This window comes from Phocoena phocoena, chromosome 1, assembly GCF_963924675.1.
Source record: "Phocoena phocoena chromosome 1, mPhoPho1.1, whole genome shotgun sequence".
In the NCBI taxonomy this organism is placed as follows: Eukaryota; Metazoa; Chordata; class Mammalia; order Artiodactyla; family Phocoenidae; genus Phocoena; species Phocoena phocoena.
In genome coordinates, this window is record NC_089219.1 from 104,616,171 (window position 1) to 104,634,669 (window position 18,499).

Genomic DNA, 18,499 nt, shown 5'->3' on the forward strand with positions numbered 1-18,499 from the left:
AACCTAATACTCATTAGGTTAGAAAAGTTCCTCCTGTTACTAGTTTGCTCTGAGTTCTTAATCATTAGTGACTATTAAATCATATCAAATGATTTTTCTGCATCAATTTAGGTGTTCTTTTTTATTCTTCAATCTGTTAAAGTGCTAAATTTTATTAATAGATATTCTAGTGTTCAACCTTACATTCCTGTGAAAATTCAAATTGTACATTGTTTTCTTTTTTTTTTTATAAATTACTGCATTTGGTTTGCAAATAGCACTAAGTTTCTCAGAGCTGTAGTTGTTCTTAATATTTGATAAGCTTTCATACAATGTATTTCCTGTCCTTTTTAAAAACTTGGCCACAGCACTGTAAATCAACTATACTCCAATAAAATAAATTTTAAAAACTTGGCTTTTACCTATTTTTCTGCATTAATATTGTTGTTCTCATTAACTACTTTTCTCATTAAAAATGAAGACCTACTATGTGCCAGGCACCATGTAGGTTCTAGAAAAACAAAATGAACAAGATAGGTAAGATTTTTCTCCAAAATCTGATTAAGATTTTTCTAGAAAATTCTGGAGTTCAGAGATGTGTGTCTAAGAAGATGAAATTGATGGAACATCTGATACAGACAGAAGGGATTGGCATGGACCAAGAGTGGAGCAGGCTGATGACTAGGAGGATATTACAGTAGATGGAGAGGATGGTACTTGAATTAAAGTAGGAGCAGTGGAGATGGTGAAGAGCTTGAAGATATATTTTGAGGTTATACCCTCAAAACTTGATGGATCAGACATGCAGGACAAAGGAAAAGCTGAAGTAAGGAATGACTCTTAGCCTTTTGGCTTGATGGTGACATTTTCTGAGATGGATGAGGGGAGAAACATGCTTAGGTGGGAAAATTATCTGCTTCATGTGGGACACTAAATATTTCAGAGGCCTATCAGAAATTCAAGTGGAATTTAGAGGTAGGGACAGTAATGTGGAGCTCAAGATAGAGATAATTTGGAAGATAAAATTCTATGAGTCATTAGGGTTAGACATATATAATAGATGAAATCATTAAAAGAATGTTTACAGAGGAAAGAAGACAATTCAGGACTGAGACTTGAGGCACTTCAATATTTAGATATTAGGTGGAGGAGAAGTATTAGACAAAATTCCAAATGGAGCACTGAGGAGGAATCCAGTATGGTGTCTTGGAAACCAAGAGCGAAGAGTGTATCACAGGGAACTGATCAGCTTTGTTGATGAAAAGGTCAAGGAAGATGAACAGAGATAAGTGTTCATTTAGGTTTGGCAGGACAATTATGTGTGACCTTGAAAAGTGAAGCTTCATGGAGTGGGAAGGACAGAGCTAAATCGAAATAGTCTGAAGTGAACTTCCAGTTAAAAATGGAAGATTAAACACATGTACTCACTAACCCCTCAGTAAAGAAACTGTCAAAATTTTGAGTTTTAATATCACAAAGTTGAAGGCCACAGAAGAGGAGACAAAAGCAACAGCATTTTAGAAGGTAGAAAGCAGAAGGATAAGTGGTAACAGATTTAGCAGAACATGGAAAGCCAAATCCTAAGAGTAGTTTTAAGAGAGACCAGACGGAACTTTATCTGTGTGCAGAAATACAGAAAGGCTCAAGAAATGGCAGAGTGAGGTACCTCTGAAAGTGGAGTGAAGGTGGCATTGAAAATAGGAAGTCTTTTAAGAAGCCTCAACAGTCCTGAGCAGCTGGGGGACTGTCCATCTCCCACCTCAGAAGAGAGGATTATTACCAACAGAAGGTGACCCTGTGGATTCTAAGAAGAGGGACCCTAGGCACCACTGAAGGAGACCTATACCACAGAAAAAAGAGAATTCTGTAAAAGTCTAAATTGGCATGGTCCAAGAGAAATATAAGGTAAGCCACAAATGTGAGCCATGTGTGTAATATAAAATTTTATAGTAGCCATATTTTATAGTAGCCATATTTTTAAAGAGGTAAAATTATAACTGTATATTTTATTTAACCTAATATGTCAAAAATATATTATCATTTCAATATGTAATCCATGTAAAAATTGCTAATGAAATGTATCACCTTCTTTTTCAACTAAATCGTTGAAAATCTGGTGTGCACAGCATTTATATAGCTATACTTATGTAGTGTATAGCCTACTTACAGCCCATCTCACTTTAACTCGCAACATTTCAAGTACTCAGAAGCTACATGTGACTAGTGATTACCACATTGGACAACGCAGATCTGGAGGCTGAGTGGGAAGACACCTTAAACTCTTTCCCTCTATCACTCAGCTCCTAAAACCCTGACTGGTAAGTTATATCTTGAAGACAGGAGATTAGATTTTTCTTTTTTTCCTGGAGACTCTAAATGGCCCAAGAGTACAGAACTAATACTTTAACACTGATGGGTCTCCCAAGAAAACCCCCCAGCCAAATTACCCAACAACGAAGTCCAGTTGTTGACAACTTCCCTCTACCCTGACCTCAGGTAGCACTTCCTATCACATTTTTAGTGTCTCACTAATATGAGAGGCAAATACCACTAGATATTATTCTCCAATATGAAAAATGAAGATCTCCCCTCCTCTCCCCCAAAAAACAAAAAGTTAAAAAATAATTTGAGGAAAAGAGACAATGCAGGGAGAAGACACTATGACTTCAAAGGACTTTAATATCCTCATAGAGATAAGAGAAGATATGGTACCAGGGAATGTGAACAGTGTGCTCTATAAAGGTAATTTTTAATTATAAATAGAACTTAAAGAAATTAACATTATAACAACAGACACAGAAGACCCAATAGAAAAATTGAATGAAAGCAGAGCCATGTTTCCAGAATAAGAAGAAAAGGTGTTGTAAACTAGGAGGGAAAAGGTAAATAAACTGGAAGTTCAGTCCAGGAAGTCCAACACCAGAATAATAGGAGTTTCAGGAAGGAAGACTAAAGAAAACAGAGGGGAGATGATTTAGAGTGATGATTGTATAACATTTCCCAGAATATAAAGACAGGAGTCTCTGGATTATACTGGGCTCCCCAGTACAATATGAGAAATAGAACCACATACCAAGGCACATCAACAGGAAATCTAGAACACTGGAACAAAGAGAAAATCTTAAAAACCTTACAGAGAGAAGAAAAAAAAAAACAGACTAAAGTGATCAGGAATCAGAATTTCATTCTTTTTTCTCAAGGACAATCTGGAAAGCTAAAAGACTATTGAAGAATGCCTTCAAGATGTCAAAGGGAAATACTTTTTATTTTATTTTATTTTATTTTTGCGGTATGCGGGCCTCTTACTGTTGTGGCCTCTCCCGTTGCGGAGCACAGGCTCTGGATGCGTAGGCTCAGCGGCCATGGTTCTCGGGCCTAGCCTCTCCAAGGCATGTGGGATCTTCTCGGACCAGGGCGCGAACCCATGTCCCCAGCATCGGCAGGCGGACTCTCAACCACTGCGCCACCAGGGAAGCCCAGGAAAGTACCCTTTAACTTAGCATTTTATGTAAAGCCAAACTGGCAGTCAAATGTAAGGATAGAATTAAGATACTTTCAAACATCCAATGCCTCAAAAATTTATGGAAGCAACTTGAAGAGACGGTCCCCTACAAAAAGAGTAACCCAAGAGAGAGGACAACATGGGATTCAGAGGACAGAGTATCTAACCGGAAATAGAGGCAAAGGATGTGGCCATGATAGTGAAGGGAGATCGCAGGACCACAGCTGTGCGGCAGGCTTTCTCTGAAAATTGGTAGAATTTTCTTTGCTGCTTTGTAGCTTCTGGCAGTGGCCATCAATCCTTGGTGTATGTTGGCTTGCACCTGTGTCATTCTAACCTCTGCCTCTCTGGTCACAAAATATTCTCCCTGTGTGTCCTTGTCTTTACTGGGTATTTTCTTCTTCTTACAAGGACGTCAGTCATATTTGATTAGAGCTCACCATAATGCCCTCATCCTAACTTGATTACATCTTTTAGACACCCTAATTCCAAATAAGGTAACACTTTTAGGTCCTGGTGTAAGGATTCTAAAAATTCTTTTCGGGGACACTGTTCAACACATAACAATCCACACTGTGGCCTCTCAAATTCATATCCTCCCGATATGTAAAATATATTCACCCAATCCCAATATCCCTCAAAGTTTTAACCCTTTCCAGCATCAACTCTAAGGCCCAAATTTTACCTAAATATCTTCAAAATCAGTAATGGGTGAGACTCAGTTTCTGGTCCCTCCTTGGGCAAAATTCCTATTCATGTGTGACCCTGTGAACCCAGAAGACAAGTAGAGGGCAAGCAGAGGTTGAGAGCACACAGGAAAGGCATTGCTTAGACAACAAAATTGATAGAATACCTGTTAGGTTTGAATGGACTGAAAGGAGATTTACTCTTTGGTAGAGAATTTGGGGGGTAGTAATGATAAATGAATAACAAACTAAACAAATGAAAAGGAAATGTAATCATAGAATACTATACAGTCCAGTTGTGAATAGTTTTTATATAATTGAAATAAGGTAAATCTTGAAATCTAACCAAAAATTATGATATAGTTAACAGTGTTGGAGAATGGCAAGGAGAAATGCTGCTGTGAGTGTAGGAGTGTATGAATGAATGTATGCGCACGTGTGTGTGTTTGTGTGTGTGTGTGTATGTGTCTGACTGTGTGTTATATGGGGGGTGGGCAAGCTGTCTTCTCAAGAAGGAGTTAATTGATGATGATGCCCCAAACTAAAACTAAGACTAAATATACTTGTTACTTAGAGACAATTAAGTAACAAAAGAAACAGGTAAATACCTGGAAGATTTTTACCTCTGGGAATTTTGGCATGGGAGTGGGTGGGAGCTGTTATTTTTTGTAAGACTCTTTATACAATTTTTTGGCTTTAAAAATATGTGGATGATTATGGAGAACAGTATGGAGGTTCCTTAAAAAACTAAAAATAGAACTACCATACAATCCAGCAACCCCGCTACTGGGCATATACCCTGAGAAAACCATAATTTGAAAAGAGTCATGTACCACAATGTTCACTGCAGCACTATTTACAATAGCCAGGACATGGCAGCAACCTAAATGTCCATCAACAGATGAATGGATAAAGGAGATGTAGCATAGATATACAATGGAATATTACTCAGCCATAAAAAGAAATGAAATTGAGTTATTTGTAGTGAGGTGGATGGGCCTAGAGTCTGTCATACAGTCATACAGAGTGAAGTAAGTCAGAAAGAGAAAAACAAATACCGTATGCTGACACATATATATGGAATCTAACAGAAAAAAAAAAAGGTTCTGAAGAACCTAGGGGCAGGACAGGAATAAAGACAGACGTAGAGAATGGATTTGAGGACATGGGGAGGGGGAAGGGTAAGCTGGGATGAAGTGAGAGAGTGGCATGGACATATATATACACTACCAAATGTAAAACAGATAGCTAGTGGGAAGCAGCCACATAGCACAGGGAGATCAGCTTGGTGCTTTGTGACCACATAGAGGGGTGGGATAGGGAGGGTGGGAGGGAGGCTCAAGAGGGAGGAGATATGGGGATTTATGTATATGTATAGCTGATTCACTTTGTTATAAAGCAGAAAGTAACACACCATTGTAAAGCAATTATACTCCAATAAAGATGTTAAAAAAATGTGGATGTAAAACTTTGATAAAAGTAAAATTGTAATTAAAAAGATAAAACCAAAGAGTACAGGTTTTTGCATAAAACGTAAAAGCAACAAAAAGTTCATTTTAGCGTTACTCATTATTTTGCATAGTGGTTAAGGGCACAAGTTCTGGGGCTGGATTTCTTGGGCTCGTATCTTGCTTCTCTCACTCATCAGCCATGTGACCTTGGACAAAAGTTACTGTTGGTACTGTACTGTTGGTACAGTTTCCTACTATTTAAATAGTTTCACAGGATTATTGAAGAGATTAAATAAGCTAATAATACATATTAATCATTGACTAGCATATGGTAAGTGCTCAGTAAATGTTAGCTATCACAACTTCCATTGACCTTGGACACAACTTCCATGTGACCTTGGACAAAAGTTACTGTTGGTACTGTACTGTTGGTACAGTTTCCTACTATTTAAATAGTTTCTACTTCACAGGATTATTGAAGAGATTAAATAAGCTAATAATACATATTAATCATTGACCAGCATATGGTAAGTGCTCAGTAAATGTTAGCTATCACAACTTCCATTGACCTTGGACACAACTTCCATGTGACCTTGGACAAAAGTTACTGTTGGTACTGTACTGTTGGTACAGTTTCCTACTATTTAAATAGTTTCTACTTCACAGGATTATTGAAGAGATTAAATAAGCTAATAATACATATTAATCATTGACCAGCATATGGTAAGTGCTCAGTAAATGTTAGCTATCACAACTTCCATTGACCTGTTAAATGTATCAGAAAATACTTGGAAATGTTGCGAAAACTGAAGAGAACTGACAGGCAATATGGGGGAAAATAAGGTTACTTCCCAATGTCTTACTTTTATTACTATGTTTTTTTATAAAAAAACATGTGCAACAGTCATGCATATATATATTTTTTTCCTTAAAAGACTTTATAAAAAACATCCTTTTAGAAAGTATATTTTAAACTATTTTGGGCATGCAAAGCTCAATCTGGGATTAAACTCACTTTATAGGTGAAGTAAATGGGAGTATTGATCTGAACTAGATCTGAGAGTGACTAGAAGTGAACTGTTCTAAATCACACCATGCCTCTCCAGGCCCATCTGACCGTCTTCCAGAGACTCACAGACCATTAATACCTGAAGCAGAACTTCTGGCTTAAAATGTTCAGTAAAACTCCAGTCCATTAGATTGCGTTGCTGCATTTTCTTTATGTCCTGTAACTCTGCTTCCACAGTCATCTTCTTGGGTTTCTAAAAAAAATCATAGGAATCCAATTTCAGCCTTAATTTGTTTAAGTCCAAATGGAGCCCTCTTGGACTCCATCAACTAACCAGCATGCACTCCATCTAATTGGGGAAATCTGCATATGTATAAATCCATATGGCAACACTTTAAGAGAACTGCTGCCAGAAAGAGTATGCCTTTGACTTTTTTTTCATGGGCAACATAATCTAAATATTTTTATTGTTAGGTTATACTCTTCTGAGTCCTGTTAGCAATTATAGGCAGGTTTTCTGAACTCACTTCAAGACAGCATTAGTTCTACATGGCTGTATGGTCAGCAGGTGTTCGTGACGTTGCCAAGCCACACTGTCTAGAGAGGAGCATGGAGCCTGGAAGTTTTGCTTGAGCGGCTGGTGAAATTAACTCCTTTCTCTCCAGTTGGAGCTGGTCAGGGGATGTCTGAATAATCCCTTCTCCTCCAGCATCAGCATTCTCCTGCTAAGCTTCTCTCTCTCCTTTTTTTAGTTCATGGTTTTCTCAGATCATCTTACTCGCATCTACACATTTATAATAATACTTTCCTACCTTTTCAAGAGGATCAGCATTTGTGACCGCTTTGTCTTTGATCTCATTGTTCATGGTCCGCTCTGTAAATCAAAGACACCAACATCCAGTTGTGTTTGGGCTTTGTTCTCGTTTTAGTCAACGCTGTGCGTTTTTGTTGCCATATGATCTAGGTTTCTGTGCTGAAAAGGTAATTCCTAAAAGGCATGTTTCATGCCTCCAAAAAGGTGTCTGTGTCAATAATTCTAAATCAGTGTCTACCTAGAAAAGTTATGCTAAGTCCTTTGAAAAGAACCCAGCTTCCTATACAATACATTCCTAAATCATGTTAGATAGTCTGCCTTCAGACTGTATGGCTCACTTCTAACAATGTACCTTTACCTTACAAGCTGCAAATATTTACTGATTAAACTATGTCAACTGCTCACTACACACTATTGTGTCTTGTCATGCTGGCAGCTATCACAAAGGCTTTTCAAACTTCTTGGTCATATCTTATGGGTGACAAACTAGGACAGGGGCAGGGGATGTATGGAAAGGATAACTACCAGATAAAGGCAACTCTTACCAGAAAAAATAATACTATATACCATCTTGTAGAGTTTTTCCATTCATTAATTGTTTATTAATTTTAAACCCATTTAATGGGCATCTGCAGACTTATAGAGTTTCAAAAAGTTCGTTAAATGAATAAAATGAATCGGGAGCTGGACTCCACTGCCCCATACCATGGACCAATGTGAGTCATGCACATTAGTTCTCCCTGTGACCAAACAGTAGACTTATATGCTAATTGGGATTGTGGTATCCTTCTTGAGTACCGAGCAAACAGCCATATAAATGCACAGAGAGGAAACAGAATCATGCTGTTGATTTCTGAATCACCATGCTTCAGTAATTACTAAAGTTAACAAGTGTTACACAGAAGAGTTCCATGATATATGTTTCACGTGGATAGACATCTTTACTGTGAATGTCTCAGAGTCTGTAATATGCTCCTGTGACTGTGACTCTCTAACAAAGAAATGGATAAAGTACATAGCATTTTCCAAATCTGACCAAAGTAATAGAGTAAGGGTATGAATCTTGTAACATACCTGCCATGCTGCTGAATAACAGCCAGCCGGACTTTTTATCACCCTTAGAATAATAGCAAATTAATCCCTACAAAGTCATATATGAAATGGCTCCAGCTTAACTCACCAATCACATCTCCTTCCACTCTCCCTTGCTCATTCCACACCAGACTCACTGGCTTGCTTGTTGTGTCTTGAAGTTTTTGAACTTGCTTTTCTCTGTCTGGCATGCTTTGCCTTAGATAGTCATCTGTTTCAAACCCTTACTTCATTCATATTGCTGCTCAAATGTCACCTCCTCGAAAGCCTTCTGCTTCTTATCCTGCTTTATTTTTGATCATGGTATTTATCAGTGCCTAATAATATTTGTTTATGTCTGTCTCTCCATATCAAATGTGAATTCCTGGAGAATAAGAACTTTATCTTATTTTCCCTAACTGTATTCTGAGTAACCAACACATGCTAGGAACTCAGTAAATATATATATTTTTTGATTGAATGAGAGAAATCTATACCATATACTGAAACTGGAAATAAATACAGAGTCATATAGAGAGAGCAGAAATGCAGAAGAAACCCTACAACAAAAGCTTATTTGGGGGTAAGCATAAGATTTAAGTTTTCATTCTGTGGCAAAGAGAACCATATCTGGGTTTCTAGAGGGAGTAGTTAATTACGTCTAAGCAGGATAGGCCAATGTTTTCCTTGCTTTTAGGAACATAGCTACTTATATTTTTGCTACTAGTTCCATCTCGCCTTGGGCTGGTGAGGGTGACAGCATGAATGTTCCATTTTGATTTAGAAGAAAACTATAAAGACAATTCAGTATTTATATAAATACAGCCACTCAAGAGAAAACTCAGGCCAACTATAACTCTAAATAGACCATGATGTCCCATGTGTCCTTGAAGCAATTGATATGAAATCTGTGGAGTAAAAATTATTCTATTCTGTGGGCTGCCAGATTTCCGGGAGATCTGATATTCCCTCTTGTGTCTAAGGATCCAGCAGAAAAAAGTCTCCAGTTTAAAAAATATGTTCTAAAACTTTGTGCACCAGTTATTTTGTCAAAGGAAAGAACATTCTAAGTCTAATCTGAACTCTCTATTTAATAGTAAAGCAAGAGTCATTTTTTCTTTCTTCCTGGTTTCTCCCTTCAACCGCATAATCCCTTGACAGTGTGATTCAGTAGTTTTTGACACATCTGGAAATGGATGCATTCTCATTCCTTTGAAAAACAACTTTCCTAATCTGTTTTACTTTAGAGATAACAAGATCCCTCTGCAAAGCAGTTACTTTATTAAAAAAAACACCCAACAAGCATAAAGGGCACATCTAAACCTATAGCCTCACAGTTATCAACTCTCAGGTTTTTCATAAATATCCAATAGGCCCTGTCAAGTTCAAAAACAGTCTCAGATGGATGTTTGGTTGAGAAAAGCACAAATACTCAGCCCTTCATGTCCAGGAACAGGCTTTTATATATATATATGATGCTAAGATGGTTGTGCAGGAAATACATGAACAATTTCTGCTTTGTTTAAAGAGATCTAAAGTCGATGCTTTAGAAATGTGACTCAGGGTTAGGGGAAAAAGCAAAAAAAGATTAGCAACAACAACAAAAAATTCCCTTACATATAACAGCCGCAGTGAGGAACCAAGGCTCAGCTGCCCTCCCCCACCCAAATGTAACAGTTTCTTGATGTAGACCAGCCTACACCCTGTAGAATCCCTTACAGGCCAACCCTTACAGGGTTCAGCTCTCACGATTGCTCAGCCTCTAGGATACATTGTCCATCACAGCATTTTCAGCTTGATGATTTAGGCAGTTGCTATAAACATTTACTTTGCACCAGGATCCAGAACACCAATTTATGTGGTTTGACCACCAGGTGGCAAAAGTTGCCTGAGAAAAAACTATATACCAACTGCTCTAAAAAAAAAAAATTTTTTTAATTAAAAAAGCAAAATAAAACAAAAAAAAAACCCCCTCAGGCCTTATATCTCTCCTGGCTTATTCTGGCTCTACATTAACTCAAAATGACTTCTTTGGAACTTCCTTGGTGGTCTGATGGCTAAGAATCTGCACTCCCAGTGCAGGGGGCCCAGGTTCCATCCCTGGTCAGGAAACTAGATCCCACATGCTGCAACTACGAGTTCGCACGTCCCAACTAAAGATCCTGCATGCTGCAAGGAAGATCCTGCATGCCACAACTAAGACCAGGTGCAGCCAAATAAATAAATAAAGTATTAAAAGAAAAAATGACTTCTTTGCTATACATGTACATTCCCATAGGATTCACTAATACCATAACATCTCAGGCTAACTTATTTGGCTTAACTTTTTGTGAGCTAGGCTAATAGGTAAGGGTACTTAGAACAGAGAAATAGGGAACCAGCCCTAATGGTAAGGAACCAGCCCTAATGGTAAGGAACCAGCCCTAGGAAGACCCGAAGGCAACAAAATCAGGTTAAGTGTTGCCAGGAAGAAGAGACTATGAATATGGCTAAACTATCAGATGCATCGCAAGGAATTTCTGGAACTGAGGAAGCCACGAGACAGCCACAGTGGAGGAAGCATTGATTTGGAGTTAGATAGCCCTCTTTGGAATCCTGACTTCCTGCTTGTATGTGGTTGAAAAAGTTACTTAACCACTCTGAGTCTTTGTTTCCTTGTCTTCAGAATTAGGCTAATAGTAACTTCCTCATAGGCTTGATGTTTATATAAAGTATTAGTTAATATATGTAAAATAGCACAGTGCTTGGAATATAGCAGGCAATATTAAATAAATGTTACCTCCCTCCCTCCTTTGTCCCCCTCATCCTCACTTATCTGCTCTGCTAACAGGCAAGGAGATTTTCCCTAATTCCACTCCATTGATGACTTCCTCTTCTACCCTCATTTAAGTAAATGAAATGGTAAGATGACCATTTAGTCAATACTGACTTAACACCTATTCTTTTGTGGCACTGACCATTTTTAAATGCTTTTTAAAATTATGAAATATAATACAGAAAAGTACAAACAACATAAATGCTTGGTATAATGAATAATGATAAAAGTCCCAGTACTCCAGATATCTTATGCACGTTCTTTCACAATCACACTTCTTTATTAAACTTTCATATTATTCCTGACTCTCTTTTGTGGATTATTTTGGGTTTTCTACATACACACTATTTACAAATAATAAGTTTTGTTTATTCCTTTTCAACTTTACAATATTATCTTTTTCTTGCCTTACTGAGTTGGCTAGCATCTCCAGTGTAATCCTAAATATGAGTGTTTATAGTGGATAGTCTCCTGATCCAGGGAAATCTTTCAACTTTTCATCTTGATATATAATGTTTATTATAGTAATTTTAAAAATAACCTTTATAAAGTAGAGAAATTTTCTTTCTATTGCTAGTTTGTTAAATTGACTTCATAAATCGCTGTAGAATTTTAAGTGCTTTTTCTGCATCTATTGAGATATTTTTCTTACTGTGTTAATTGATAAATGATGTTGATTTTACAATGTATGTTTTTTCCTTCAATCTTGTTATAAAAACTTGTACTTGATTATTATCATTTTGTATATTGCTAGATCAGTTTGCTTATGTTTTATTCAGGATTTTGGCCTATATGTTCATGAATAACTTTGATTTATAATTTTCTTTTATTGTACTATCTTTGACAGTTTTATTATAAGGCTGATGTTAGTTTCATAAAATGAGTGGGAGAGAATACCCCTTCTATAGTTCCTGGAATTACTTTTTGTTAAGATTAGAACTATTTCTTTTTTTGAGCTTTGAATATCCCTAGCCAATGACATTATTTGGGAAGATTTTAAATTATTGATTTAATTTATTTAAATAGTTACAAGACTATTCAGGTTCTCTATTTCTTCTTGAGTGAATGTTAGTAAGTTATACTCTTCTAGTAATTTGCTCATTTCATTTTTAGACTTAGTGGAATAAAGTTGATTATATCCTTTCACTGTCTTTTAAATTTTTATAGGATTGAAAGGAAGTCCATTTCTTTATTCCTAATATTTTTATTCCTGATACAGCTTTATTTCTAATATGGTTATTCATGCTTTTTGTGATCAGCCTTTTGTAAAAAAATTTCTCAATTTAAAAAATCTTTTCAAAGAACTAAACTTTTTCATTTTATTTGTTCTACCTATTGCATCTATATTTTCCCTAATTTCTTTGTGGTTTGAGAGCATACTCTGTAGTTTTGATCTGTGAAAATTTGTTTTAGGACTTGTTTTCTGATGTAGTATATGATTAATATTTTTAACATAAACATACTTATGACCCCTACAAAGCTACAGTATTAAGGAGGCCTTAATATAGGCATATGAATAATGGTAGTAAGTAGTAGGAAATGATAACTGATGCCATAAAGGAAGCATAGATTAATTATGACCATATGGAATGGTAAGGGAGGCATTTCCTGGTGAACACATGTAACAAAGCTTCATGGAGGTGCCATTCAAACCTAATAATAATCAAAAAGAGAACTCTAGTTGGAGGGTATTGTGGGGGAAAAGTCACAGAGATTGAAAAGAGCAGGCTGCCTAGAGGAAATAGGGCCTAATTCTGTTTGACTAGAGCATAGGATAAGTGAGCAAAAGGGAAAAAGTAGAAAGGGTTTGGGAAAAGTAATCTGGTACTGCTGAAGAAGCACGTAAAGCAGGCCAAGAAGTTGGGTTCTATATTGCAGGTAGTAGGGAGCCACTGAAGGTTATAAGCAGGGACATAACAGAAGTGTATTTTAAGTAATTAATCTGACAGTTGTGTGTAAGACAGCTCAATAAAAATTTAGCCTAATATTCTTCTATGCATCTATACCTCCTAATATAACAATATTTATTATGCTTTATTCTAGAATGAGAGTAACTGCCTAAGCCATGAGGAGGAGGTAAGGGAACTGATGTTCACTGAGCACTGATTTTGTACCAAGCTCTGCACTGGGCAGTTCATTATGTTACTGCAGGTAATTTTTAATAATTTTTGCAAATAATCACAATAGCCTTGTAAAATACTAATGATGAAAGTTTTAGTTATGTTCACTGTACTACATTTATGAAGGTAAGAGTGGACTAAGAGGTTTTATGATATTTTGGGAAAAAAAGGGTTGAAATAATGAGGACTTACTCTACAAATAATAAATGCTGGAGAGGATGTGGAGAAAAGAGAACCCTCCTACACTGTTGGTGGGAATGGAAATTGGTACAACCACTATGGAGAACAGTATGGAGGTTCCTTAAAAAATGAAAAATAGAGCTACCATAGGATACAGCGATCCCACTCCTGGGCATATACCGTATCCAGACACAGCTATAATTCCAAGAGATACCCGCACTCCTATGTTCATAGCAGCACTATTTTCAATAGCCAAGATGTGGAAGCAACCTAAATGTCTATTGAAAGATGAAAGGATAAAGAAGATATGGTATGTACACACACACACACACACACACACACACACACACACGGGAATATTACTCAGCCATAAAAAAGAATAAAATAATGCCATTTGCAACAACATGGATGAACCTAGATCATATTAAATGAAGTAAGTCAGACAGAGAAAGACAAATATCATACGATATCATTTATATGTGGAGTCTAAAAAATGATACAAATGAACTTATTTACAAAACAGAAAGAGGCTCACAGACATAGAAAACAAACTTGGGGAGGGGAGGAATAAATTAGGTGTTTGGGATCAACAGATACACACTATTATATATAAAATAGATAAACAACAAGGACCAACTGTATAGCACAGGGAACTATATTCAATATCTTGTAATAACCTATAATGGAAAAGAATCTGAAAGAGAATATATATAACTGAATCACTTTGCTATATATCAAAAACATTGTAAGTCAACTCGACTTCAATAAAAAATTTTTTTTAAATAATGAGGACTTACTAACAACACTAAGTAACAAAGTTTAATTAACCAAATAATTTAGATATTAAACAGTTTTTCAACTGAAATAGGGAGGCATTTAAATAATGCACCTTGAATCTTTTTTTTTTTTGGTTTATACATTCTCTAGTAGCGTCTATACACATGCACGCACACACATATAGTCACACGTACACACACAGAGACACAAGTTTACTTACTCAAAGGCTCAGGTTGGAGCTGCAACTTCAAGCTGTTCTCCTGCTCTGATGGTTCTCTGTAATCAGAGTCTAAGGATTTCCTATTATCCAGGTCAGAATACTTCATATTGTTAGTATCAGGCTGACTAGGATTGGAAGGTTCTTTGTTGATCTCATCATCTTGCATAGATGTTGACCAATTCTGATCCAGAAATAAAATTCTGTCTTTGATTCCACTATCTAGGCAGTGTAAAGAGGATCCATAAGATACAATGCTAGACAAATGGACAATCATACAATGCGAGAATACTTTTTGTTCCTTCCAGGCAGTGTACCTGTTTGCTGACTGGTCTCTTGGGTATTCATTTTCATGATGTACTTCTGCCTTATCTGTTTAGCAAATCTGGCAGGGTTGTCCCATGGTATGTTTAACATCTCAGAATCTGTCCCATACATCATTCTAGAATGTTTCAGTTTCCCTTCTTCATCAACCTCAGAGAGTTTCAGGCACTCAAAAGTAAACACTTTGAAGGCTCGTTCTACTTCAATCCAGCTCAAGACTTCTGTAAGAAAGTAGGACAAGTGTTGCTAGGAATGCTCTTTATTACCACATGGTAAAGGGCTAAAAGAGGGACAACCAGGGAGTCAGTCCACCAAAATGACAAAGGAGTCACGCCATGATGGGTGTTGACCTGACTTTACACACGGGCTCCACAGTTCTGCAACAAATACCAAAGGTAACTAATAATAAGAAAGCTGCACAATCAAGATATAATTTATTAAGATAATGCTCAGAAACTGCTTCATAGCTGAATGAATATTAGGTGTCCAGATTAATTCACATGGACTTTCTGGGGTATCATATTGGTTGAATATATTTAAAACTTGTCATTTTTCATAGACAGCAGACTTGTGGTTGCCAAGGGGGAGGGGGTAGGAGAGGGATGGACTGGGAGTTTGGGGTTAGTAGATGCAAACTATTACATATAGAATGGATAAACAACAAGGTCCTACTGTATAGCACAGGGAACTACATTCAATATCCTTGGATAAACCATAACAGAAAAGAATGTAAAAAAGAAGGTATGTGTATAACTGAGCCACTTTGCTGTACAGCAGAAATTAACACAATTGTAAATCAACTATACTTCAATAAATAAATTAAGAAAACATCATTTTTAAGCAAAAGCACCTTTTGCTGCTGTTGTAATTTAAAACAGAGAAGTCACTCACTCGTGTCTAACATAGGCTGTTATGTTCAGTAGGCTTTTCTGTTCACTCAGGCTAAGAAAAGGCCTCTTTCCATCCAATGAACTGGTACAGTACTTTTCATAATTTTACTTTAAAGGTTATCAGCCTTCAAGGGGCTATATTAACTTGTGTATTTATTCTTTTATAGCATTTATTCATGCATTCACTCACTCACCTGTTTTTGTTTTCTATGTATTAGGCTTTGTACTCTATGTATTTTTCTTTGCCTGAGATTTAAAGAAAAGATTTGGTTCTTGTGCTTTAGAAGTTCAAGATAGAGAGGTGGGAGGTCGGTGTTAACAAATAACCACGGAATTCAGTGAGGGAAGGCGAAATGATAGTGACAGATCAATGAATCAGAGGTCACCTACACTTCCTCTCCAACAGAGGTGAGGGCAGCGGGAAGGTTCCTTTTGGAAAAAATACAAGGAAATTCAGAAGAGAGACAGGAAAGTGGTTAAAAGTGACAGAATTAAGTTTGTTCATTCATTCATTTCACAAATATTTTTTGAGCACCTACTACTTGCCAGTGACTTTAGTAAAGGGACCACAGCAGTAAACTAATCAATGAACTCCTGATTTTATGGATTACCCATTGTAGCAGTTAGAAACAGAATAAACAGGTAAGTGTATAGTGTATCAGAGATGATAAGAAGAGTAAAGCCAGGTGAGGGGATAAGAAGTGATAATGATTGGGGAGAGGCTTCTATTTTATATAAGGTAGCCAGCAAAAAGCCCTCTGAACAAGTAAAGCAAAAATGTGAAAGAAGTGGGGAAGCCATATCGATATCTGGAAAAGAGCAAATGCAAAGATGGAGGCAAGGGTGCAAGTTACTTGTCCAAGGAATCACAGTAAGGCCAATGAGATAGAGTGGAGTAGAACAACGAGAGCTTGACAGATGATGAGCTCCAAAAGTGGGCGGCAGAACAGTTTAGATTTTATTAATACTTTGAGGGAAATGGGTGATCACTAGAGGGTTTTGGGCTAAGAAGGCACGTGATCTGACTGACATTTTAGAAGGGTCATTCCCATTATTGTGTGAAGAAAAGACTGTAGATAAAACGGGGAAAGCCTGGAGACCAACTGGAAAGCTATCGAAATAGTCCAAGTGAGAGGTGGTGCTGGACTGGGCTGGTAGTGAGGGACGTGGTGGAATTGGTTGTGGGGCGTGAGTAAAAAGAGGAACCAGGGATGACGCCAAGGTTTTGGTAGAAAATAGTCGCCATTTACTGAAATAAGGAGGACCATGAAGGGACACGTTTTGAGGAACTCAAGAGTCTGGTTTTGGACTTGTTAAGGAGGAAAGAGAAAAGGAGGAGAGGCAGAGGGACAAGGGTTTGGGATGGGATATGGGAGCAGGATATGTGGGCAGTTTCAGTGGTGGCAACACAAACAAGAATCTTGTGTATTGTACAACACGGGGAATATAGCTTATATTTTGTACTAACTGGAATGTGACCTTTAAAAATTGTATAAAAAAGAATGTGTACATATTCTCCCATAAAAGACAAAAGCAAATGTGAGCATACAAATCATCCTCTTCTTATCTTTTGTTTCCTTTCCTTTTTTAACTTAATTATCTGGGAGACTGTTCCACGTCACGATATAGATACGCCTCACTGTTGTTAAGTCACGTGATTCTGTACCACATAGGTTTCTGATATTTTAATGAGAGCTTCTGAGGGACATTAAATTTGTTTCCAGTATTTTGCTACTGTAAAAAAATGATTCAATAAATGTGCTTTGTTCATATAAAAAAAAACCCCAAGAATCCTGTGCTGTGGAGGGTAGAACGGAGGTGGAGAGAGAATAAAATCATATCACAGGGCAGAAGGAGCATAAAGGCCAGATGTTCTCAGAACACCAGGAAGAGGGTGATTATGTAAACAACAGACATGACATACCCAGGCCCACTAGGCTACACCGCACATTTCCATGAGGTGAAGGCATGGCAGTATTAAAAATTTTAGCTTTTTCTATTACTAAGCCTACTAAAAAAATGAAAAAAGAAATCAAGATTAAAATAGTTCATAATTTGCTTAGAGTTAGAAATGAAAGGAGAAAGAAGAATCTGCACATGCTTTTTTTCTTTTCTAGGTCAAATCAAGATGTCTATGTAATTTCATATTTCTTCTTATAAGCAGGAAGGCATTTGCTTATTGCCTCAAGTGGAAATAGTATATGTTTTAGGAAATGATTGTCTAGATCATAAAATTCCCATGAACTCTGCAATGAGAAGCTGATTTTAGATATTTTTAATGACCCCTCTTTCCACTGTCCTCAAAGAGCAGAAAATGGCCCTTCCTGTTTTGAGAGGAGGTGAACTGGTATTAACACTCTCAGCACCACACCACAGGGGGCGCTCTAAGTTCTCCTCTTAACCAGGATGGGGGCTACCATGTCATCTCCAATGATGTCAATGAGGGGATGTGGGATTGGGAGGCGGGGAGGAGGAATAAAGAAGGGGATTGTGCTTGTAGAAACACAGTGAAAAGAAAAGCCAGGGCATCAAATTGAAGAATGTTATGCATCACAGCTATCATCCTACTGCTAATGACATTATTCAAGATAAGAAAAGGGCAGTCAATCAAAATACCCACCCCAGCCTCTGAAAGGTCAATAATCAAAATACTTTTTGCAGATG

At 37.1% G+C, this 18,499-nt stretch overlaps 1 protein-coding gene across 1 annotated transcript in view; it reads right to left on the reverse strand.

Moving 5' to 3' along the window:
- The window catches only part of SPAG17 (sperm associated antigen 17), a 219,757-nt gene that overhangs the window by 117,005 nt on the left and 84,253 nt on the right, over positions 1-18,499 (reverse strand). Inside the window, 4 exon segments of the mRNA XM_065887534.1 lie at positions 6,767-6,880; positions 7,440-7,501; positions 14,625-14,843; positions 14,939-15,166. Coding sequence (XP_065743606.1) covers positions 6,767-6,880; positions 7,440-7,501; positions 14,625-14,843; positions 14,939-15,166 — 623 coding nt within the window.